This window comes from Dromaius novaehollandiae, chromosome 5 (genome assembly GCF_036370855.1).
Source record: "Dromaius novaehollandiae isolate bDroNov1 chromosome 5, bDroNov1.hap1, whole genome shotgun sequence".
Taxonomy (NCBI): domain Eukaryota; kingdom Metazoa; phylum Chordata; class Aves; order Casuariiformes; family Dromaiidae; genus Dromaius; species Dromaius novaehollandiae.
The window spans coordinates 46,211,732-46,231,184 of NC_088102.1; the positions used below are offsets into that span (position 1 = coordinate 46,211,732).

The 19,453-nt window shown below is 34.3% G+C and overlaps 1 protein-coding gene across 4 annotated transcripts in view; it reads left to right on the forward strand.

Annotated features, from left to right (window-relative positions):
* The window catches only part of FUT8 (fucosyltransferase 8), a 125,110-nt gene that overhangs the window by 94,395 nt on the left and 11,262 nt on the right, over positions 1–19,453 (forward strand). For all 4 annotated transcript variants that reach the window (XM_064512735.1, XM_064512734.1, XM_064512736.1 and 1 more), the window contains 2 exons: positions 15,056–15,302; positions 16,587–16,763. In XM_064512735.1, coding sequence (XP_064368805.1) covers positions 15,056–15,302; positions 16,587–16,763 — 424 coding nt within the window. The remainder of the gene's footprint in view (positions 1–15,055; positions 15,303–16,586; positions 16,764–19,453) is intronic.

The window sequence follows — 19,453 nt, forward strand, 5'->3', positions numbered from 1 at the left end:
TAGCCTGCCATTCACTGCAGATGTTGCAGAGAAAAGAAAATACTTGCAAAAGTGAGCGCTATACCTCGTGTGGAAGGGAGAATGAGAATAAAAAAAGAAATATGTATTTAGTTGATTAGCTTCAGAGAACTATTAGGGAAACTCCCAGTAGAGTTAGGGACAACCTGGGGAAATGTTCCAGAAAACTTGAGGAAACTATTGGGTCTCCAGGAAAAAGGAGTAGAAGCGTCACAGTCAGAAAATACCTGGAAGATGTCACAATGTTAATTTAAATGTTTTGAGTATCAGCGTACAGGTATCAGTGATCTCCTTAACAATCCATAATTAACTTGATGTTGCTCTACTTGTCCTTTAAATCTTATCCTACTGTGCATTTGCTGTGTCACTTTATATATAAATTTTCCCTTCTGTTAAAAACGTCATGCCACTTCAAAAATGAACACGACTGCAAAAACTGAAAAACAGATATCAAGATGTTTCTGGAGAGTGAATTTCTTACCACTTCTGGGAAGATAATGTTGTCTCAATCAAGTCTTCTCCATGTCAGTTTTGTAGATAAGAACACAGTAAGAATTTCAAGGTTATAATACACCTTTTAAAGGAGAAAAGTTAGAAAGATGTTTTATAGATACCCTTTCCAGTGTTGCAACCTGTACTACAGTGCAGTGCTTTGCTTTGGGGGATTTTTTTTAAGCCTCAGTCATCTTCATTGCTGCAGCCTTTAGTCATTGTCCAGCATTACTTTTTCATGCTAAAATTCACCTTATGCACTTCTCTGCTTCATATTTTGTCAGTTTAGGAAAACTTTTAAGACTGAAGATCAATTTTCAGCAAATTTTATGGCCAGCATTGCACTTAGGATTATTTTGGCCTTAAAACTCCTGTTCCATTTTCTCCTAGTTTTTGGATGAAGCGTTAGAAGTGTAAGGGAGAAAATGAGTAAAACTGAAACATTCTGTACTCCATGATAGCACATTCTCTAGAAAAAATTGCCAAATTAACAGAACAAACAGAAAATTAATATTATGCAGCACCCATTTATTAGAGTAAGTTTGATATGTAATAAATATCATCAATTGTAGTTGGCCAATTATTGGTAGATAGAAAGGTTGGTTAGTAGCTGTAGAAGGAGTTTGGCTTTAGCTACATGTCCAAAACATAACTGCCTGTTAATTCACGTGTACTATTGGAAACTGCATTTTGTTGAAGAATGTGTTTATATATTCTTTATTATTTACATCATTAACTTTTTGGAATGTTTTCTAAAAGGCCTGTGTACAATGCAAAATGTACACATATTGTTGGAGGACACACATTTGTTTTGTTAAAATATTATTTGAAACAATAATCATTTAGTGTTCTAAGAAAAGCTTTATTGCAGAATCTCATAGTTCTGGCATTAAATGTCTGTGAATACCATCTAACATGTAAACTGCAACTCTTTATGCAAGTGAAGATACCAAATTTGAAATTCTTCACTGCAGTTTGGTATTATAATATTGTTACTTTTCATTATTTTTATTTAAAAGAAAAAGCATAATCATGCAGGAGAATGTGAGATTAGTTTACACTGAAAGACAGTATTGATGATATCTCTCATGACATCTCTTACAACATGCCTTAAAGTTGGGATTTAATAATCTATATTCAAATTAACACTTTTTTTTTTTTTTTTTTTTTAAAGGTAACTGGCTGTTTTCTCTGTCCAGCACTGGGGAAAAAGTAAAATTAAAAAGTCAAGCATATGCTCTAAAGAGATCATGAATGTAGAGATTTTTTTTACCGATTTCACATGTTTTATTTTCTTTTTTAATGCATATATACTTACAGTAGCTTGTCAATAGCTGACATGTTCCTATGGATATGTGTTATGACATTTAGCTTTCTTTTTTGATATACTGCTCTTCAGCATTTTGTAGCTGCAGTGGAAGCTTAGCTGTAGGTGAGAGGACCAAATAAGAGAAGCTGAACAAGTTTATTTGATGGGGGCAGGGAAGAATCGGACCACCATTCACTTCTCCGAAACAAAATTAAAAAGGTATCTTTGTACCTTACAAATCTTATGGTGAAAGCAGAATTTGGGGAAATTATGCCCTGTGGGCATCTCTCAGACCATCTTCGAGGCATGAGGAGAGAGGCGGGGGGCACGGGATTGAGACTTTGATTCTCATTGTAGAATAGCCCTGCCGTGGAGGAGCTCGCAGTGCTGGTATTGCCGTGGAGGAAGAGGATTTTCTGTCAGAGTGGTAACAAGCTGGCGGAAGAAGGAGTAGTCTGCAGATAAAATAGGAGACTGAAATTCCTGATTTAAAATGGGTGCATAACTAGAGGAGGATAGCTGAAACTTATTGGTAGGAAGTTTTACAGAATGTTTCAGTGCTCACTATAATTTGAGAGAATGTGAGAAGGGCAGAGGGTGTTGTGGAGCAGAAGTATAGCCATGTCTGCTTAAATAAATAAATAAAACCTTACAATCAGATCTGATCAAGATGCTATCTATGTCAGTATATAACAAAGAATCCAAACAATCCACTACAACGTTTCATTTTAAAACAATTAGCAAGACTTCTTATAAAAAGAAAAAGGGACTAAATGCTTGCAGACAGCATGGAGATTGCTTAAGACATGGACCAAATTCATACCACCTGTGAAAAAGTCTTCTTTTTTTCTTTTCTTTTTCTTTTTTTTAGGCAAATATGATTATATAGCTTAGTAAAAGATGCTGTTAGAAGGGATTTTTCAAAAAGTAGAAGTTCTGTGCAAATGGGGAAAAAATAGGAAAGTATACAAATTCTGGAAAATTAAGTATGAAAACCTAGTAAGGAAAGACAAAAATATTTTGAGGAATAGCTTGCTGAAGGCAAAAAACTCTAACAATAAATCCCTTTTTAGGATTTTTATTATATATTTGAGGAAGAAGAAGCAAGCCTGCCAGAAAATCTGGAGGGCCAATAGGTGATCAAGGGGTGAAAGGAGCTCAGAAAAAAGACAAAACTATAATATAAACTAAAAGAATTTTTCACATCCATATTCATTGTAGAAGCGCTTAGGAAGGTTTCCATGCTGGAACCTTTCTTCGTAGGGGACACTTTGGAGGTTCTTTCTCAGCCAAATGTCATTAAAATCACTTTTAGAGTAAATCATTATGATGAATAGTTACTAAACACTACTACCAGATTACATTCTTTCATAATTATAAAGAGCTCAGCTCTGAAATAACTTTTTGTGTGTACCCACTTATTTATAATTGCTGTTCTGAAAAAGAATGGAAGGTAGCAGAAGAAATAAAAATTAAAAACAAAAAACTCAAGGTTCCAGCAAATCACATACTCAGTGTTGGACCAATTGGTAGTAGTAATAAGGAAGAATCAATTTAGGAGATACACAGATAAATATGTTACAGTGGAGAAGAGTGAATGTTACTTTTGTGGAAGGAACTCATGCCTCATAAATACGGTAGTCCTTTGAAGAAGGCAAAAATATGTGAATAGGGAAGTCTGAGTTCATTTAATATCTTGGACTTCAAGAAAGTACTTCAGAAGGCTTTCCCAGATGTAAACTACCATGAGATAAAAAAGAAGCTCCTTCTGTGCATAAAAATCAGGTTACAAGAAAAACTACAGATGGAAAGATTAGATATTAATGATTAATTTTCTTTGGAGGGTAAAGTCATGACTGATGCAAACTTTGCACTTCAACATATTGATAGATCATTTAGCAAAGAGGTAGAATATGAGATAGCAATATTTCTAATGCTACAAAGTTATTTTGGGTAATGAAGTGGGTTTTTTTGAAGAGTTACGAAAGGCTCTTGCTGTAGTAAGTGACTGTGCAATGAGATAGCAGATAAAACTCCATGTTGATAAATGCTGGCTAATGGGGAAAAACAACCCTGAATTTTACATTCAGTGATGGGATCTGACTAGCTATTGCTATTTAGAAAATGAGTTTATAGTAGGAAGGTCTATCAAAGCATCAGCTCAATACACTCTGCTAGTTAGAAAAAACAAACAATGTTATGAATTTTTTAAAAAGGAATAGAGAAAAATCAGGAAAAATCATCATTCTATGTTCAAAATTTTAGTATGCTGGTGATCACTAACATGATCTCTGTGCTGCCCTAGTCCTTCCCTTTCTCCACTCATATCTCACAATGAATGTAGCAGAACTAGAGTAATATACGGGTATTAGAAAAGCTGCAGAGGGAGGAAGCAAGGATGACCAGAGGCTGGAGCAAATTCTGTGAGATGAGGAACTGAAAAGACTAGGACATCTTGGCTTAATAATGATATAATGGGGGAGGAGGCACAAAAAAGTCTATGAATTTGTAAGTGACGTGGAGACTGTCATCAGAAGATTTAACAGGTGGTGGGCTCAAAAAGAGGTTCTCTGTTATTTAACATATATTAAAATAGCAGAATTAATGGCAAAATCTTCTGGTAGCAAAAAGTACCTGGACAAATTCATTGAAAACGAGTGCTTCAAGGGCTGTTGAACACAAAAATACACTAGATAATCTTACATTCTAATAGATGGTCTGCAGCTTGCAAGATCACTCTTTCTCTGAGTCAATAGATTTATCACTCATTTGTTTAGATCCATAGTTCAATTCATTGTTGGCTGGCTAATTTAATATACAGTTGGCTGTGCTGTGAAAAGGAGGCAAAAAAATAGCAGAGCAGCCTAAATCAAACAAGCTGAATGAATATATACTGTTTCCATCAATATTCTGTTGCCAACTACATCCAGTAGTCATTATACTGTAGTCACAAGTTTGCCTTAAAACATGTGCTTAAACTTAGTGCATGATTAATATTTGTATTTTAATATTTCATCTTCAGTATTTGTGAATGCAGGTTAAAATAGTAATATTAAAGGAGCGGAGTGGCTCAATTCCTTTTACGGTGAGAATAAGGTTTTTCCATTTCTAGACCACTAGTTCATATCTAACATGATTCAGTACCAGTCTGATGAGATGTTCAGTGATATCTCTGAAATAAGCGTATTGAGTTTTCTTTCAGGTTCCCCTGAGTGAGCTGCTGTTGCTGTTTAGCCCCATTTTGGCAGCTTTTTGAGAAACAGAAAGACTTACAAGAACCAAGCAAATTGAATTATATTGTCCCCTCTCCCCCAAGTAGAGTCAAGTCAAGATGATGTGTTTTTGCTAATGTTTTGCATTTTGTGTGTGTAATGAGGAAACTGTGTATTTCAGAGTTGTCTGCATAGTACTTTTTCATGAGCATATCATTTTCTTTCAGAAGAAATATGAAGATAAGGTACATAAATAGCTGTAAGTTTTTCAGAAAGATTGTTACATGTGATCTGGATTAAAATGAAGTAGCTATACAGCTTTATTTTGTTTATTCCTGAAGGATATAATGATCTGAAATCAGGACTACTGGGGATGCAGTCATTTCTTCTAAATAGCTTTATTTCTTTTGTTTTTACATAAAAGAATGTTAGCCTTTAGTCTTCTGGTGTTTTTGTAGAAATACTTTTAACGTAATCTTATAATCTATGATGCAAAGTTCACTTATACAATCTAAAATCTGTCATACTAAACTAAATCCATTTGTTTTTTAACAAGTTCCTCACAAAATACATCTGTATAGTCTGTCAGACTATAATGCAATCAAGCTCACAATATTGAATGTTGATTCTGATTAAGCCATTTGTATAGGCTAAGTTGTATGTGGAATTATATTAAAGCTATTCTTGATAAAAGAATGGTGTTTTTTTAAAGATTGTTTTTCAGGCCAGAAGCATTTTTTGGCAGGATGGGAGATAAATAGAGAATACCTTAAGTACAGCCTTTATTAAATAAATATTCTAGTGGCAGGAGTAAGGAAGTATATAACTGTAATGTTTTATATATATTTTTTATATATTATATATATTTATATATAAAATATATAAAAACATAAAATATATAGTGCTGTCTGTCTCTTAAGTTTCAAGGAACAAAAATGTGGAGATTTCATACAATGACTTCTCTTTATGTAATTGTTAATTTGCACTAAGATTTTAGGTCTATATAAAATGGAGCTGACTTTTTTAGAATAATTCTATGGGAAGGACTATGAACAGATCAGCGCACACATTGTTCAATCAGAACTATTTAAGTATGTTGAAGTGAATTGAAGGAACCTAGGACAAGTGTTTTTTTAATTCATGAAAAAGTGTATCCACTGAAATAATTATTTCAAAATAGCTATTCTGAATTTATGCCAGATATGGGAAAACCCTAAATGGCTTACTTCCCTACAGTTCTTTGTTAGGGGAAATGTAAGCACTATTGATTCTTGGTAGACTTGGAAACCAAAGGAGTGCATGGAGAGGAAGGAGAGGACTCACAGCTCTGTTCTCTTCAGTAGCACCAATAACTGATCACGTATTTGATCGCATATCTTACACTGTTGTGTAGAATTTTAGCTTTCAAAGTATGACTTTCCAGTTTTCCTAAGAGGTTGATGTTGCCCCAATATACTAGCAAAACTAGTACTAGTATGTTAGTGGTTAAGTGCCAGTTTTTCTCACAGGCTTTAAATCATGGATGACAAATCATAGACCAGTAAACAAATGTGATCTTTCCATTACAGACTTTAGAAGATCTTTGAATAACTATCACTACTCGAAGAGTTGTTCCATTAGGAAAAAGCTACATATAAGATCGCAGTTCATTGGATTTAAGGTTACCATACTATACCTGACCAGTAGTACTGTAGCATTATAATAAGGAAGAATATAAGTGTTTTTTGTGTTCAAACAAAAAAAAATCATGGTTTTTCTTTAGTATCAAGGGACAGCAAGGCAACCTGAGGGTAAAATTATTTTAGAAATATGTTGGGTCTTAACAGTCCTTACAAAGTTTCAAATGTTAATCTAAATCCTATGTTTCAGTGAATGAATTTTGCATGAACTTCAATTCGAACTGAAGGCTTCTCAGATTTTGGAGAAATGATCACCTGTATTCAATTTTTAAGTTATTCTCTAATACATTATACTAACCATAATATAACATTGCTGACATTGTAATGGTTAAGTAATATTGCTTACATCTAAGTAATCTTTAAACAAGAGTAATCCAAACTGGCAGCTGTGTGGTCAGAGTCGAGGGATGAAAATATTTCATCCAAACCCTATGGGGGTTTGGCCTTTGGGGTCTTTGGTCAAGACCTATGTCTTGAAAACTATTACTACTATTTCCAGGTGGGAGAAAGGCATCTCAGAGCAATGCCCAGCACTGTGAGGAATCATTCTGATACTTGGGAATATATCATTTGATATGGACTAACTCTTTTTATTAGTTCTGTTTACAGAGCCTGTAGTTCAAAGCTGGAGATTTCATTCATTTCAGTATAACTTTGTGAAATTCTGAAGGGTTCTTTTTTGCATTTGAGTAATGAATAAAAAAACAGCCTAAAATGTCAGCTAATTACACAGGATCTATTTCTTGTATATATTCAGAATGTCATACTTTTAATACTGAAAAGATGTTTTTATTGCTGTATACTCTTGTTAGACATGAAGAACCAACTAAATAGGGAAATGGTGCTGAATCTTATTCTTTATCATGTAAAGTAATTTAAAGGCCTACCAAGACTTTTAAGGCTGCAATCATTTTTTGTGTTTTATATTTCTGTTTCTCAGTCTTTAGGTCCTCAGCACACTGATTTCTTCCTTGTGTTCTGAACAGCTAAGAAACGTGAAAGCCTGTGTTATTACCTTTATCTTCTACCTACATTGGAAGACGCACATTTATTTTGTTACAATTTCTTATGAAATTCTAAGAAAAAAAAAAGTTGAGAGTCTCATATTTCTGACATTACATCTTTGTGAATGCTATCTAACATGTTTAGCAGAGAAATCATTAGAGCTGATTTTCGTTCATCTGCTACTGCATACATTTTAAGACATATCTCAAAGATGTAGGTATTTTTTTTTGTACATGTCCTTAACTGCTATAAGAAGCAGTAATTTTTTTTTAAGTTTCTAATAGTGTGGAAACTAATATGATACTATGTTATTGTAATAGTTATGGAGAAAAATGTTATATTTTTATGTGAGTTTTATTTCTTCTTGCATTACATTTTTCTCTTATTTACTTTGGAAAATGAAATTCTATCCTCAAATGGTAGACCACTTGAAAATGGGCATATACGCTATGATATAAGACCATAAAATTTTCCTTTCACAGTACTGCAGGAGAGTTGCGCTCTTGTTTTTCCCTCTTTGATGTTAGTAGACCATATGAAGTACAGTATACCCCTCTTTCTCTCAGTTTTTTTCAACTGCCCAGTTCAGACAATGTATGCCTCACTGCTATGAATTGCAAGTCGCGTGGCACTTTTATTCTCTACTGTTTTATTTATGACTAACTAAAGCCTCCTTTTGCCTGTGCACCTTGAGGGCTGTACCATCTGGACTTGCACATGAAAGCATTTTTACTAATTTATTTAAAGATATGCTGCTGGCCAGTGTTTCAAATGTTTAGATGTAGAACAAGACAAGATTGGAAGCCGAAGTTATAAACCACTTGCTCAAAAAGACGATAAGTCTTCTTGAGGCAGTCTTGTTCTTTGCATGCTTAGAGAAACCTGTTACTGACTTGTGCATATGTCCAGTCAGCATTTGCATGCCAGAGATCAGTTGCAGGTAAGTTCCTGCAGCTCTTGAAGGACTATTATAAAAATAAGCTGTTTATCTTCTATTCCAGAAAACAGCAATTCAAAGGAAGTATTTTCAGGTATATAGTAATTAACGTTAGACTGAAAGAGAGAATCGTTGTCAGTGTAGTTGTTTCAAGCTAAATCTGAAATTAGTTTTTCTTAAATATTGCTGTAAAGATCTCTTTCATTTATTTTCCGAAGTCATTTTTAGGTATGCATATGTAAGATCTTACTTTATATGGTCAACTCAGATTACTGTTTGGAGGAATGACTAAGCCTGGCTAACACAGCAGACAGAACTTTGTATTTATAAATACATATTTGCCTTTCCAAATATATTTTATGACATTTTCAGACAGTCAGGAAGCTTGAGGTCTTTTTAGACAGGTCCCCCCCCTTCATATAGGTTGTTTGGATGAAAAGGGACATTGCTCAGGAGCAGTTTCACTATATAAACATAAAAATAAAAATAAATTACTAGTAAGCTTCTTGAATTCTGCTTTGTTTGACATTCCACTGAAAATGCCTTCGCTGGCTATTGTATGCAATCCATTTGTGGAATCAAACACTTCATCTGTAAACCTTAAATTGGCATGCTGGGTATCTAAATGGTTGAGGAGGGGAGAACCTTTATATTTTAATGTTCTCTCAAAATGACATATCAATGCCCATAAAAAGCTTCTAGTGTTTAAACAGTGAGAGATTTTCAAGAGTGAAACAAAAAACTAGTTAAGTGTAATGCAGTTCATCTGAGCTTATTAAAAAGGGAATGGCGGAGGCCCTCGAAGCAGTCAGTAGGTGCTGCTGCTTTAGTGTTGTCTGAGACATAACTATTTCAAATACAAAAATCCACACCCTCAATTCATATTTTCATTAGGTCAAAGACAGAAAATACGCACTGAAATCCCATTACTCACTAGCACAGAAAAGATCACTGTTTATCTTTGCATTTTTGATTATGGGTAGGTGCCAAAATGACGTGGGAAAATAAATCCTATAGAAAATCAGTGGAACATGTGCTTACAAGGCATGTTGGTAGTTTAAAAGCTCTCAAAGTCAGCATTGTGCTGGAACAGAAATAAGAATGGTATCAATTTTTTTTTTCTTTTGGCAGTGGGGTGGAAGGGCTGATAAAATCATGTCCTCAGCAGAGAATTTCTTCAGCCAAGTTTCCTAAGAAAGCAAAGGTTTTGTCAACAATGCTGTACCTGTCTATCTGCTGTGAGTAAAGTAATCCAGATAAAATTTCAAAGACATTAAAAACGTACAAAGCAAAATCTTAGCAAATAATCACAGTTTGAAATACAAGGGCATGAACTCGTTTAAGTTATATTGGCTGACTACTTTAAAAGAAAAATAGGATTCTTAATTTCATTTTAATTCCATTTTATAATTCAACCAGGCATGAAGTCCTTACTGGGTGTCTACCATAATGGTATTTGAAAATGCCCTAAAAACAGTTGTAGGAGATGTAGTCTGTAGTACAGAATGGATAAAAGCATACTTTTTGTTTCTTCTGAACCAGTTGCCAATTCATAAATAGCCTAATACAGAAGAATATTGCCTGGTTTCCATTGATTTTTCTTCTATCTGCTTTGCAAAGGAAGGTATTAAATATTGAAATCTGTGAAGCATGAACCTGTTGCGTTTGCAATACATTTGCAGTAGCCAGCAAGACAGTGAAGAGCCTTGTGAGAATTCAGCGTGACCCCTCGCCATATCGTATGCTAATCTGAACACCAGTCCTAACTGTGCCACGTTTTGTGTGATTGGATTTAGAATTGTTCACTCAGCTGGGGTTAGGCTTCAAACTGGCGGCAAGTCTTTTGGGTTTCTGTTTACGTACAGCTGTGATTAGTTGTATGCGAGCTGATACCAGCTCACAGTTGTCTATATTATAAAAACTGAAAAGTAATGAAGCTTTGCGCCATGTACCATAGCATACTTTTAAAGACTTTTTGAAAGAATACTTTGAAATTAGATGATGAATTTTAAAATATTAGGAGAGTGAATAAAGTGCTCAAACAGGCTTTTCAGTTAACATTAACTAAAGGTATTGATTGCTCTTTGTGAACACTCAACAGAAATGCTGATTTGAATATAGCTCTGAACCAATGTTCATATGGCAGGAAGTGAGATGATACGGCAAAATGACAAAGTTCCAACGGTTGTTTAAAGCAAAACCGACATTTTTCAGGCTTCAAAGGAGTTGATAATGAAAGATGCAAATAGCAAAAGGGACTACATGGGATTAAAGTTGAAAAGTAAATAGTCGGTGAGATTATGCCAAATGACAAAAAGTTATGCAAGTCCTGTGACCTATAAAGGATGCAATTAGGGCAGATAGGGACATTGTAGGGAAGCAATTTATGCTTTGTATAACACACACAGCTGATTTCAGTATTTAAAAAGTGATCAGTGGGACTTGTGCAAGTTGCAACTGTCTTACCCATCTGTTAGTGATCAACATATCAAAAAAATGGTGAAGGAGGAGAACTAGTTGGTGTAACTGACGTGGGTTATCGAAAGCAAAGTTTATTTCTTTGCAATTGGTTAATTTTCTGCTGATGATGTGTTTTGTTATGATAAATGAATGAGAAAGATAAATATCGCAGTACTTAGACTGTTACAGAAACACTTGATCTTTTACTTACCCAGGAAAGGAAAAATGGAAAAGTCAGAGACCTGCAGAGGACAATTATTTAAGTAAATCGTAACTGAGAAATAGCACCTAGAATCATAAGAAAATTAAATGAGCTGTAAATAGAATTATAGATGCAAAATTTGGCATCTATAAAAGCAAAATACATCACATTAGAAAAGGTAGCTTGAAGGATTGCTGAAATGTAAGTGACGTAACAGCTCTAGCAGTATCTTCCAACCTAAATAATTCCATGATTCTATGATCAAACTTTAAAGCTGGCCCTGCATTAATCAGGGGTTTGGACCTGACTGACCTGTGATTTACCTAATTATTCTGTGATATTCTGTGATTCTAACAACTTGGTAAAAAGATATAAACAATAGTACACAAAATACATATCACAAAATACAACTGGGAAATGGAAGAACTGAATTATTTTAAAATTGGGAGAATACATAGCCAAAAAACCTCTGGAAATGTGTGGATAAGCAGATCATTCTGTACATTTAATCCAACTTGACTGTCTTCAGTAGAACAGCTACAGTTTGATTCAATCAAGAATGTGACTTGGTATTTTTTAGTGTGTGTTTGCCTGTCAGTTTGGGTAAGGTTTGATTATTCATTGTATCATTGACTTCTTTTCTTTTTTTGATATGCATCTCTTTTTTTCAGTAAACTAAAACAATATCCTATGTTATTTAAAATTTCCATGAAAGCTTTTTAAACCATGCCCGTTGAAAATTGGAGATTAGTTCTAGGTTTATTTAAAAAAAAAAAAAAAAATCTTACCTGCTAGGAATCTTTCAAGAAACACTAGAAGTTTTCTCCAGAATGCTGCAAGAGACCCAGATCAGTTTTCAGTCTCATGTTCTCTAGGTAAAAGGAATGGTATTGACAGAACTGTTTCCAGAAGATTGATAGCACTGGTACCACCCATACTTATTCCTTAGTCAGCAAGTTGGCTACTAAATATGATGTCGTGTACTTCAAGAAGGGAAGTTTTCTCCAAAGAATTTTTGTAGTTGTAACATTTAAAAAAAAAAAAAAAAAACTTGCACTGTTGAATCAGGTGTGAAATTTTTGACAGAGCTTATGTTTTACTTAGAGTTAGATTGACTTCTGCTATAGCCAGTATAAAAACTTAGCTGTGAATGTCATAGCTAATGAACAGTGTAACTTTAAAGGATTAATCCAGTATTAGTCGACATGGTACATATAGCTGGAGAAAAGGAAGAAAACAAAGGAATAGTAGAGAATATGTACATCATTTAGAGATTACGTGCAGATACCTAAAACCAAGTGGAGATCAAAAAGGTCCTAATACCTTCCCACCCCATGAAGATACACGCATTCCCTCTTTTCTTTCGCATTATAATGCAGAGGCAAGAAAAAAAGGTAGTGTTAACAGAATAAAGGTGTGCCAGCCTTCTGATTCCTTGTAATAGTTGCAGACTGGATTACATTATCTCTGTTGTAGTTATTCTTATGCAACTAGCCAAGCAAGCAGACATGAAGTGTTTCACTTCCTACCATAAATTCAGCAGTTTTGTATGTCTGGTACAGGGCAAACAGGATGTGCCTTGTTTTTCTGCTTCAAATCTGTCAGTATTGCAGTATTTTTGGGTGCAAGACAAAGAGAATATAATCACAAATAGACATTCATGCTACATGAGAGCTGGTATGTTGATTAACGATTTTGGCTAAAGTACTTCCCATTTCTTTAAATTTATGAAAACAACAAACAATGATTTAAAAAAAAAAAAAAAAAGATTTGTTTAGGACAATATTTGTATCCTTTCAACTTTTGACTCCAGAAACTAGATGTATCTCTGTCACTCAAAATTTGGTCTCAGGCAGGTATTTAAGGAGAAGCCCTCTTCTGAATACACATCGTTAATTTTATGGAGATATCTTCATTTTATTAGGGAAGCTTCAGGCTTTCTTGTCTGCTGTTCTATATCCTGCTTCTAGAGAATTGTGGGTGTGCTACAAACATGTTTTTGAGCTATTTGTCTTACCAAAAAGAAAGGAAACTGTTGGCAAAGGCACAGACTAAATTTTGAGAAAATCTATCAATGCTTTTGGTTTCTTTGATTCCAAATCAGTTCTTTATTGCAGCTTTCTGAAAACATACTGATAAAAATTATCCATCTTATTATAAGAAAACTTAAATACTCAGTATTTTTACCAGATTCAGTATTTTTACTAGGTTCATGGCTATTCTTTTCTTGTTAGCATGACATTACAGATGGTGAAATTATGAATTCAGGTGAATTCCTGAATTGATTAGTATCATCCATACCTGAGGTGTACATTTTATGGGAAATTCTTCTAAAGGATCCCTTTATAATGGTGTTAATACAACACAGTGCTGAAATATTAAGATACAGATACATGTTTCAAGACAAATTTTCCAGATCTTTTAAAAATTAGTTGAAAATATACCAAACCATAACAAACAAGATCCTTAAATGCCTGTATCTTGAAGAGTTACTGCTAAATTTTGACTACTGGTTTTGGCAAACTCTCCAGTGTTAATGAAACATTTTGGCAATGTGTGGCTTAGTTGTGTGATTGTCATATTTCTGGGAATTTGTGACAAATATATTGAAGAGATTTTTCGTGCACACAAAAGAGCTTAAAACTTGGGGATTTGTAATTGTCCTTAAGACTCATTATCTTTACACTGAGTTGGTTTTGTCAGCCAGTGGGTTTCCTTGGTCATCAACAATTATGTTTTCTTTCCTGGCTGGTGAACGCTAACCAGAGAACTAACTGTCTTCACTGGTGAATGTTCTTTTAGAGCCAATGAGTGAATTAGAAGTCTTATCTGGAGTGCTGGGTTTTGTTAAAATGTAATGCATTGTCTTATGTTCTCAATTATGATGAGTATTTGTTTCAGTATATGAAAATAACCTTAAATCATCAATTATGCATACACGTTTGTGTAATTTGTAAAACCTCTGATTTAAAAGAATGGTTAGTGGCTATTGAGCTTTGAAAGAAAGTTCCATCTAAAACGTCTGTATATTCTACTTCAGTTAGTACTGAACAGATACATTCTTACCTGTAAGTAAATCACGTAGCTGTGTAGTGCTTGGCTGTTTTCCTTGATTACTGGTTTACACTTACCTTCATAGTTTAAGTTCTTCAAGACAAGAATTTTCTCTCTCTGTCCTTCTGTCAGCCCGGTAGCTAATTCAATGGTTCTGTTAATGTCTGAAAAGCGAAGGTTTACTGTAATGTAATATCATAGTTAAAAAAATGAAGATAAATGAAAACTACTCCCATACCAAAAAACCCCTATAAAGTCCTGCTGTTTTTTTCTAAGTTTCTTATGCCATAAAATTTTTCTCTATTTTTAAACAAGCAACTGAATTTTATGCATTTTTTTGTAACAAGTTATGTCCAAGCAAACCGTAGCACGTGCTAAATTGGGTAGTGATGTATAGAAAGGATTTTTATATATTAAAACGAACACATTTTATTAATTACCAGCTGCTAAGAATTGAAGGATCTTCAACTTTGTTCTAGTAGGATAGATTGTTAGATACAGTTCATACAGAAGTCTAGTCTAAAACTGATTTTTAAATGATGTTTTAAAAAAGTATAGTGGGGGTTAGGTAGTCCTTTTGAAGTTGAAAATACTGTTTAGCTGATATGTTTGGAATGTTACATACGAATTGTAAAGTTTATTATTAAAATGAACCATTAGACTCACCTAGTATTTATTTTACCACAGGTGAGGCTAATGATAAGGATGTCCAGGTGGTGGAACTTCCCATCGTTGACAGTTTACATCCACGGCCACCTTACTTACCGTTGGCTATCCCTGAAGACCTGGCTGATAGGTTAATTCGTGTCCATGGGGATCCTGCAGTGTGGTGGGTCTCGCAGTTTGTCAAATACTTGATTCGTCCGCAACCTTGGTTAGAAAAAGAAATAGAGGAAGCCACAAGGAAACTTGGTTTCAAACATCCAGTGATTGGGTAGGTATTTAGTTTTATTTTTAAATGCCTGTGCTTTAATGTGTATATATGGTGTTTCCTGTTCATGAGAAAATTTTTTATGGTAATAGTCCAAGAACCTCAAGTGTTTTGTGGGGATGGAGGGTGCTTTCTAAAGGAAGCCTTTATTTTCTAACTGTGCCTAATGCAAGTTGATTGCAAGTACTTCTTTAAAGCATATGTGTGTACATATAGGTATGCAGAGATATATAAATGGAGGCTGAATAGAAGGTTTGTTTAAATTTCATGCTATATCTAAAAATGTAATATAGAATTTCATTCATGTAATTGCTTTACAATTTATATTCTAGGAACTCTGATGTCTGTATAGTCAAGTATCCATAGCCTTTATATTTGAGGAAAAAATGCTAAGCCTACATTTTACTTGCCAGAATCCATATCTGTTTTCATTGTTGGCCACACCTCAATATGGTATGTGCCTTGCCCTCCCCTGCTCATCATTTCACTGTTGTTGGTTCTTAGTGTAAAATAGCAGTAGCCAAGGATTGGAAAGGACTGTATTTGGAGTTATGGCAAGAAGGGAAGCAGCTATGGGCGGTGAAGAGCAGCCTGTGGAAAAAAGGTGTAACATGAAAAATGTTTGCTGCTGCCTGCACATATTGCTTCCTCTTATCACAATTTTCCTTCCATCCTTAATCTTCCCTGTTCAAGGAGAACATAGTAGTTGCATGCAAACGTTAGTTCTTTTACTGGCTTCTGACCATAGACCCAACAGGCCACCTCACCACTGGCAGATTTGAAGGCTTTCCAGATTTCAAGCATCTGGGGAAGATGTGTCTTTACTACCTTCATTCAAGTCATGCCTTGTAAGTGGTGCCCCAACATATCCATGATGAGAATACTCTTATTTTGCTTTTGTACTGTATTGAAAAAACATCTAGCCATGATCAATTACGTAGCCTCCTGCATAGAAGGAATGTCCTATATGCTGTAATTAAATCTCCTTCATTTTTTTTCTTTGTTACTCTTTGCTTTACTTGCAAGGTAATGTTTCAAGAACAGACTGACAGCTAATTTTGTATTGTTAAAAATAGTTTCAAATGAGTTTCAGATTTTCCAGTTAATAATTCCTTAAGTTAGTGTGTCCTGATGGACATCACCAACTTCTAATCCTCCTTTTTTACGTAGAGGTTCATTTTAATATGCATTCTAGAGGTGCAGGTGTGAAGTATAAATTTAAAATTTCAGTTGCTAATGTATCTATTGTATTTATAAATTGATTTCTTGGTTTCTGCCATTTTTCAGTGTTCACGTCCGAAGGACAGACAAAGTAGGAACAGAGGCAGCATTTCATCCCATTGAAGAGTATATGGTGCATGTTGAAGAACGGTTTGAACTTCTTGCCCGCAGAATGCACGTTGACAAAAAAAGAGTATATTTGGCTACAGATGACCCTTCTCTGTTGCAAGAGGCAAAGTCCAAGTAAGTCGATTACATTTACATAGTGGTTTGTTCCTTCTGGTTAGATTTACAATCTCTGACTGTTGTGGGTGTGAATCTTAGTGTAGCATTTTGTTATCATTTGTATAGATAAGATTTGCATTTCAGCTTCCAGTGATTTTGATTTTCTCTTAGAACTCCTTTTCTTGGCTGATTTCCCCCCCCCCCCCAAGTGTGCTTTCCTAAATTTGAAGCTAAAATTTTTACAAGAGTTGAGTAAGATATCTTTGACTATTTTAAAATAAACTAATGCTTTAAGAAGGAAGCAAAAATATATGTAACAAATAAAACTAACTTGTTATAGAACATACAAATTAAAAAGAAACTGTTTAGGAATATTTTAAAAACTGATTAATGTATAAAGAAATTTCACCTGTCCAAATCATACCTTTTTGTGAATAGTTGGCAGAGAAATTATTACAAATTGTTTGAAAAAATTCTGATGACTCTTTCAGAAAAACTATATTGACTACTTAGGCTATTTTTTTCATCCTACCAGTAGGATACATGTTGAGTTTGTCCTTAAATGTATGTGGGCTTATCAGTCTGTAACATTGTCTCATCCCTCTTTTGATCTTTTGTCCTCTTCTAGCACTCTAGAATATGGCAGCGAGAACCTATCCTAGCTGTAGCTGAACTAAAAGATAATATAACTGCTCAAGCCTGCAAACGGACAGTATGCATCTGTTTATTTCAAATATGGCCTGTATTTTCTCATACAAACTCATTAAGTCAGGTGTTTTGTGAGGTGTCACTGAGATAGCGAAACCTTCTTTCTTGTAGAAAAAAGCTGATGCATGTGGAAGAATAACGTTCCTTATTTAGCCTTATCTTTCTTAGATTATATTGTCACCAACATAATAAATTTCTCAAATGCTTATTGCCTTCACTGGAAACTAGCAAAAGTACTTCAGATGTGTTGAATTTAAACATAAGTGTTACTGAGTACAAGCTAGCATGTTTTCCTTTTGAGTAGCATATATTTATCTGTCTACTGAATAGCACCTATTTTTATTTCCAAAATTTTATCTCCCTTGAACAAAAGAATATTTTTTCCTTAAGGCAAGGAAAGTAAGACTTTTAAATATAAAGGTAACTCAAATGGCAAATTTCAAACAGTTTTATTCTTAGTAGATGTGATTGGAAAAGCACCTAAGATAATATACTGGATTACAAATTTTCTTTGGCATACGCAGGGTAAGCAAAAAATCTTTTTTTATAGCAGAGGAATTTTCTTACAGCTTTGTGAATCTGTGCATTTCAGTTGTGCTATTTCTATTTTTCTTTCATATCTATAAAGGCCTGCTGTTTAAAATTATGGAGTTTTGAAAAAAGTAAATCAACATATACAACTCCAGATGATCACAATCTAATCCCTCCTTTTTTGTATGTGTAGAGAAAAGAACAGTAGCAGAAAAAACTATGATAACATAACATTTAAAGTGCAAATCTGAACAATGAAAAGACAGGTAATACAAAACTGAGGTTATAGTATTCATTGAAATTGTCCTAAATTTTAATTACTGCTTTAGCACAATAGAATTTGATATTGTTGTAACTATCTCAAGTATGCATTTTTTAGTGTATGTGTTCAAATATCGAAACCTTAGCACTATATTCTTTAGCTTTGTCAATAATAACATACACTGTGTATAAACACAGGCACCTAAGTCCTCTGTAGCAATAAAACTGCCATTGAATTTTATTAAGCATTACAGTTTCTGAAGCAGTTCAAGGTGTATTCCAAATCAGATTTTGATTTTTATTTATTTGTGTTTTATTATTTATTTATGAAACTGTATAGCCCATTAATACAGCATTTCCTTTCTACATTTTAATAAAAGTCTAGAGTCTGTTAGTCATGAAGTTTTTTTGATATGTTGTGCCTGAGTTTTTAGTGTGTCATAGTTTACAGTGAAGCATAATTTTCCAAGTCGCTTGCATGCAACTGTTGCTTGCAGTAGAGTGGAAGGTATCTGAGACTTCCTGTGATCTCAGAAAAGGCAAGACACTATTTGATGTTTCAGCATCTAAGGACATCTGAGGTCAGACTTTGGGAACAAGCCATCTTTTCTTCCCGCTTTTGTAAGGAGAACTACAAATTACTTGACGCTCTGCCAGAAAAGTTTAAACTTCTAGTTACACTGCACTACCAAGCTGTAATAGAAACAATTGTCACACTATGCTGCAATAGCTTTTTTTGCATTCTTTAATGGCTGCAGTAATATTAGTAACTACTAGGTGTTAGTCTCTCGTTATACAAATATGCTTGGCTGTGAAAACAATGCTGGCATTTAAATAACAATCATGAAGTTCTAGAAGTGAATTAACATAAAGATGAGTGGATGTATCATTTCAATTAAGAGAAGCGTATCAAACTACTTATAATCATGAAAATTATAATATTTTAGTTTCAGAAACTTCCTTTGCTGTCACAGAGGCCTACAACTGCAAGTTTGGTAGGAAAGACAGTGGAGTCCGTAGTATCAGTTTGTAGGAGTGTGAGTGATTCCCATCCACCCACCTTCCACCCCCCAAAAATGAAAAAATAACTGTGGTATGTTTTCAGAATTAGGGTGATATAGAACAGTGTGATTAGAAAGGAGCATGGTTGGGAGTTCAACAGCTGTAATGATTATGGGATAAAACACTTGACAACTTCTGGTAAGCCA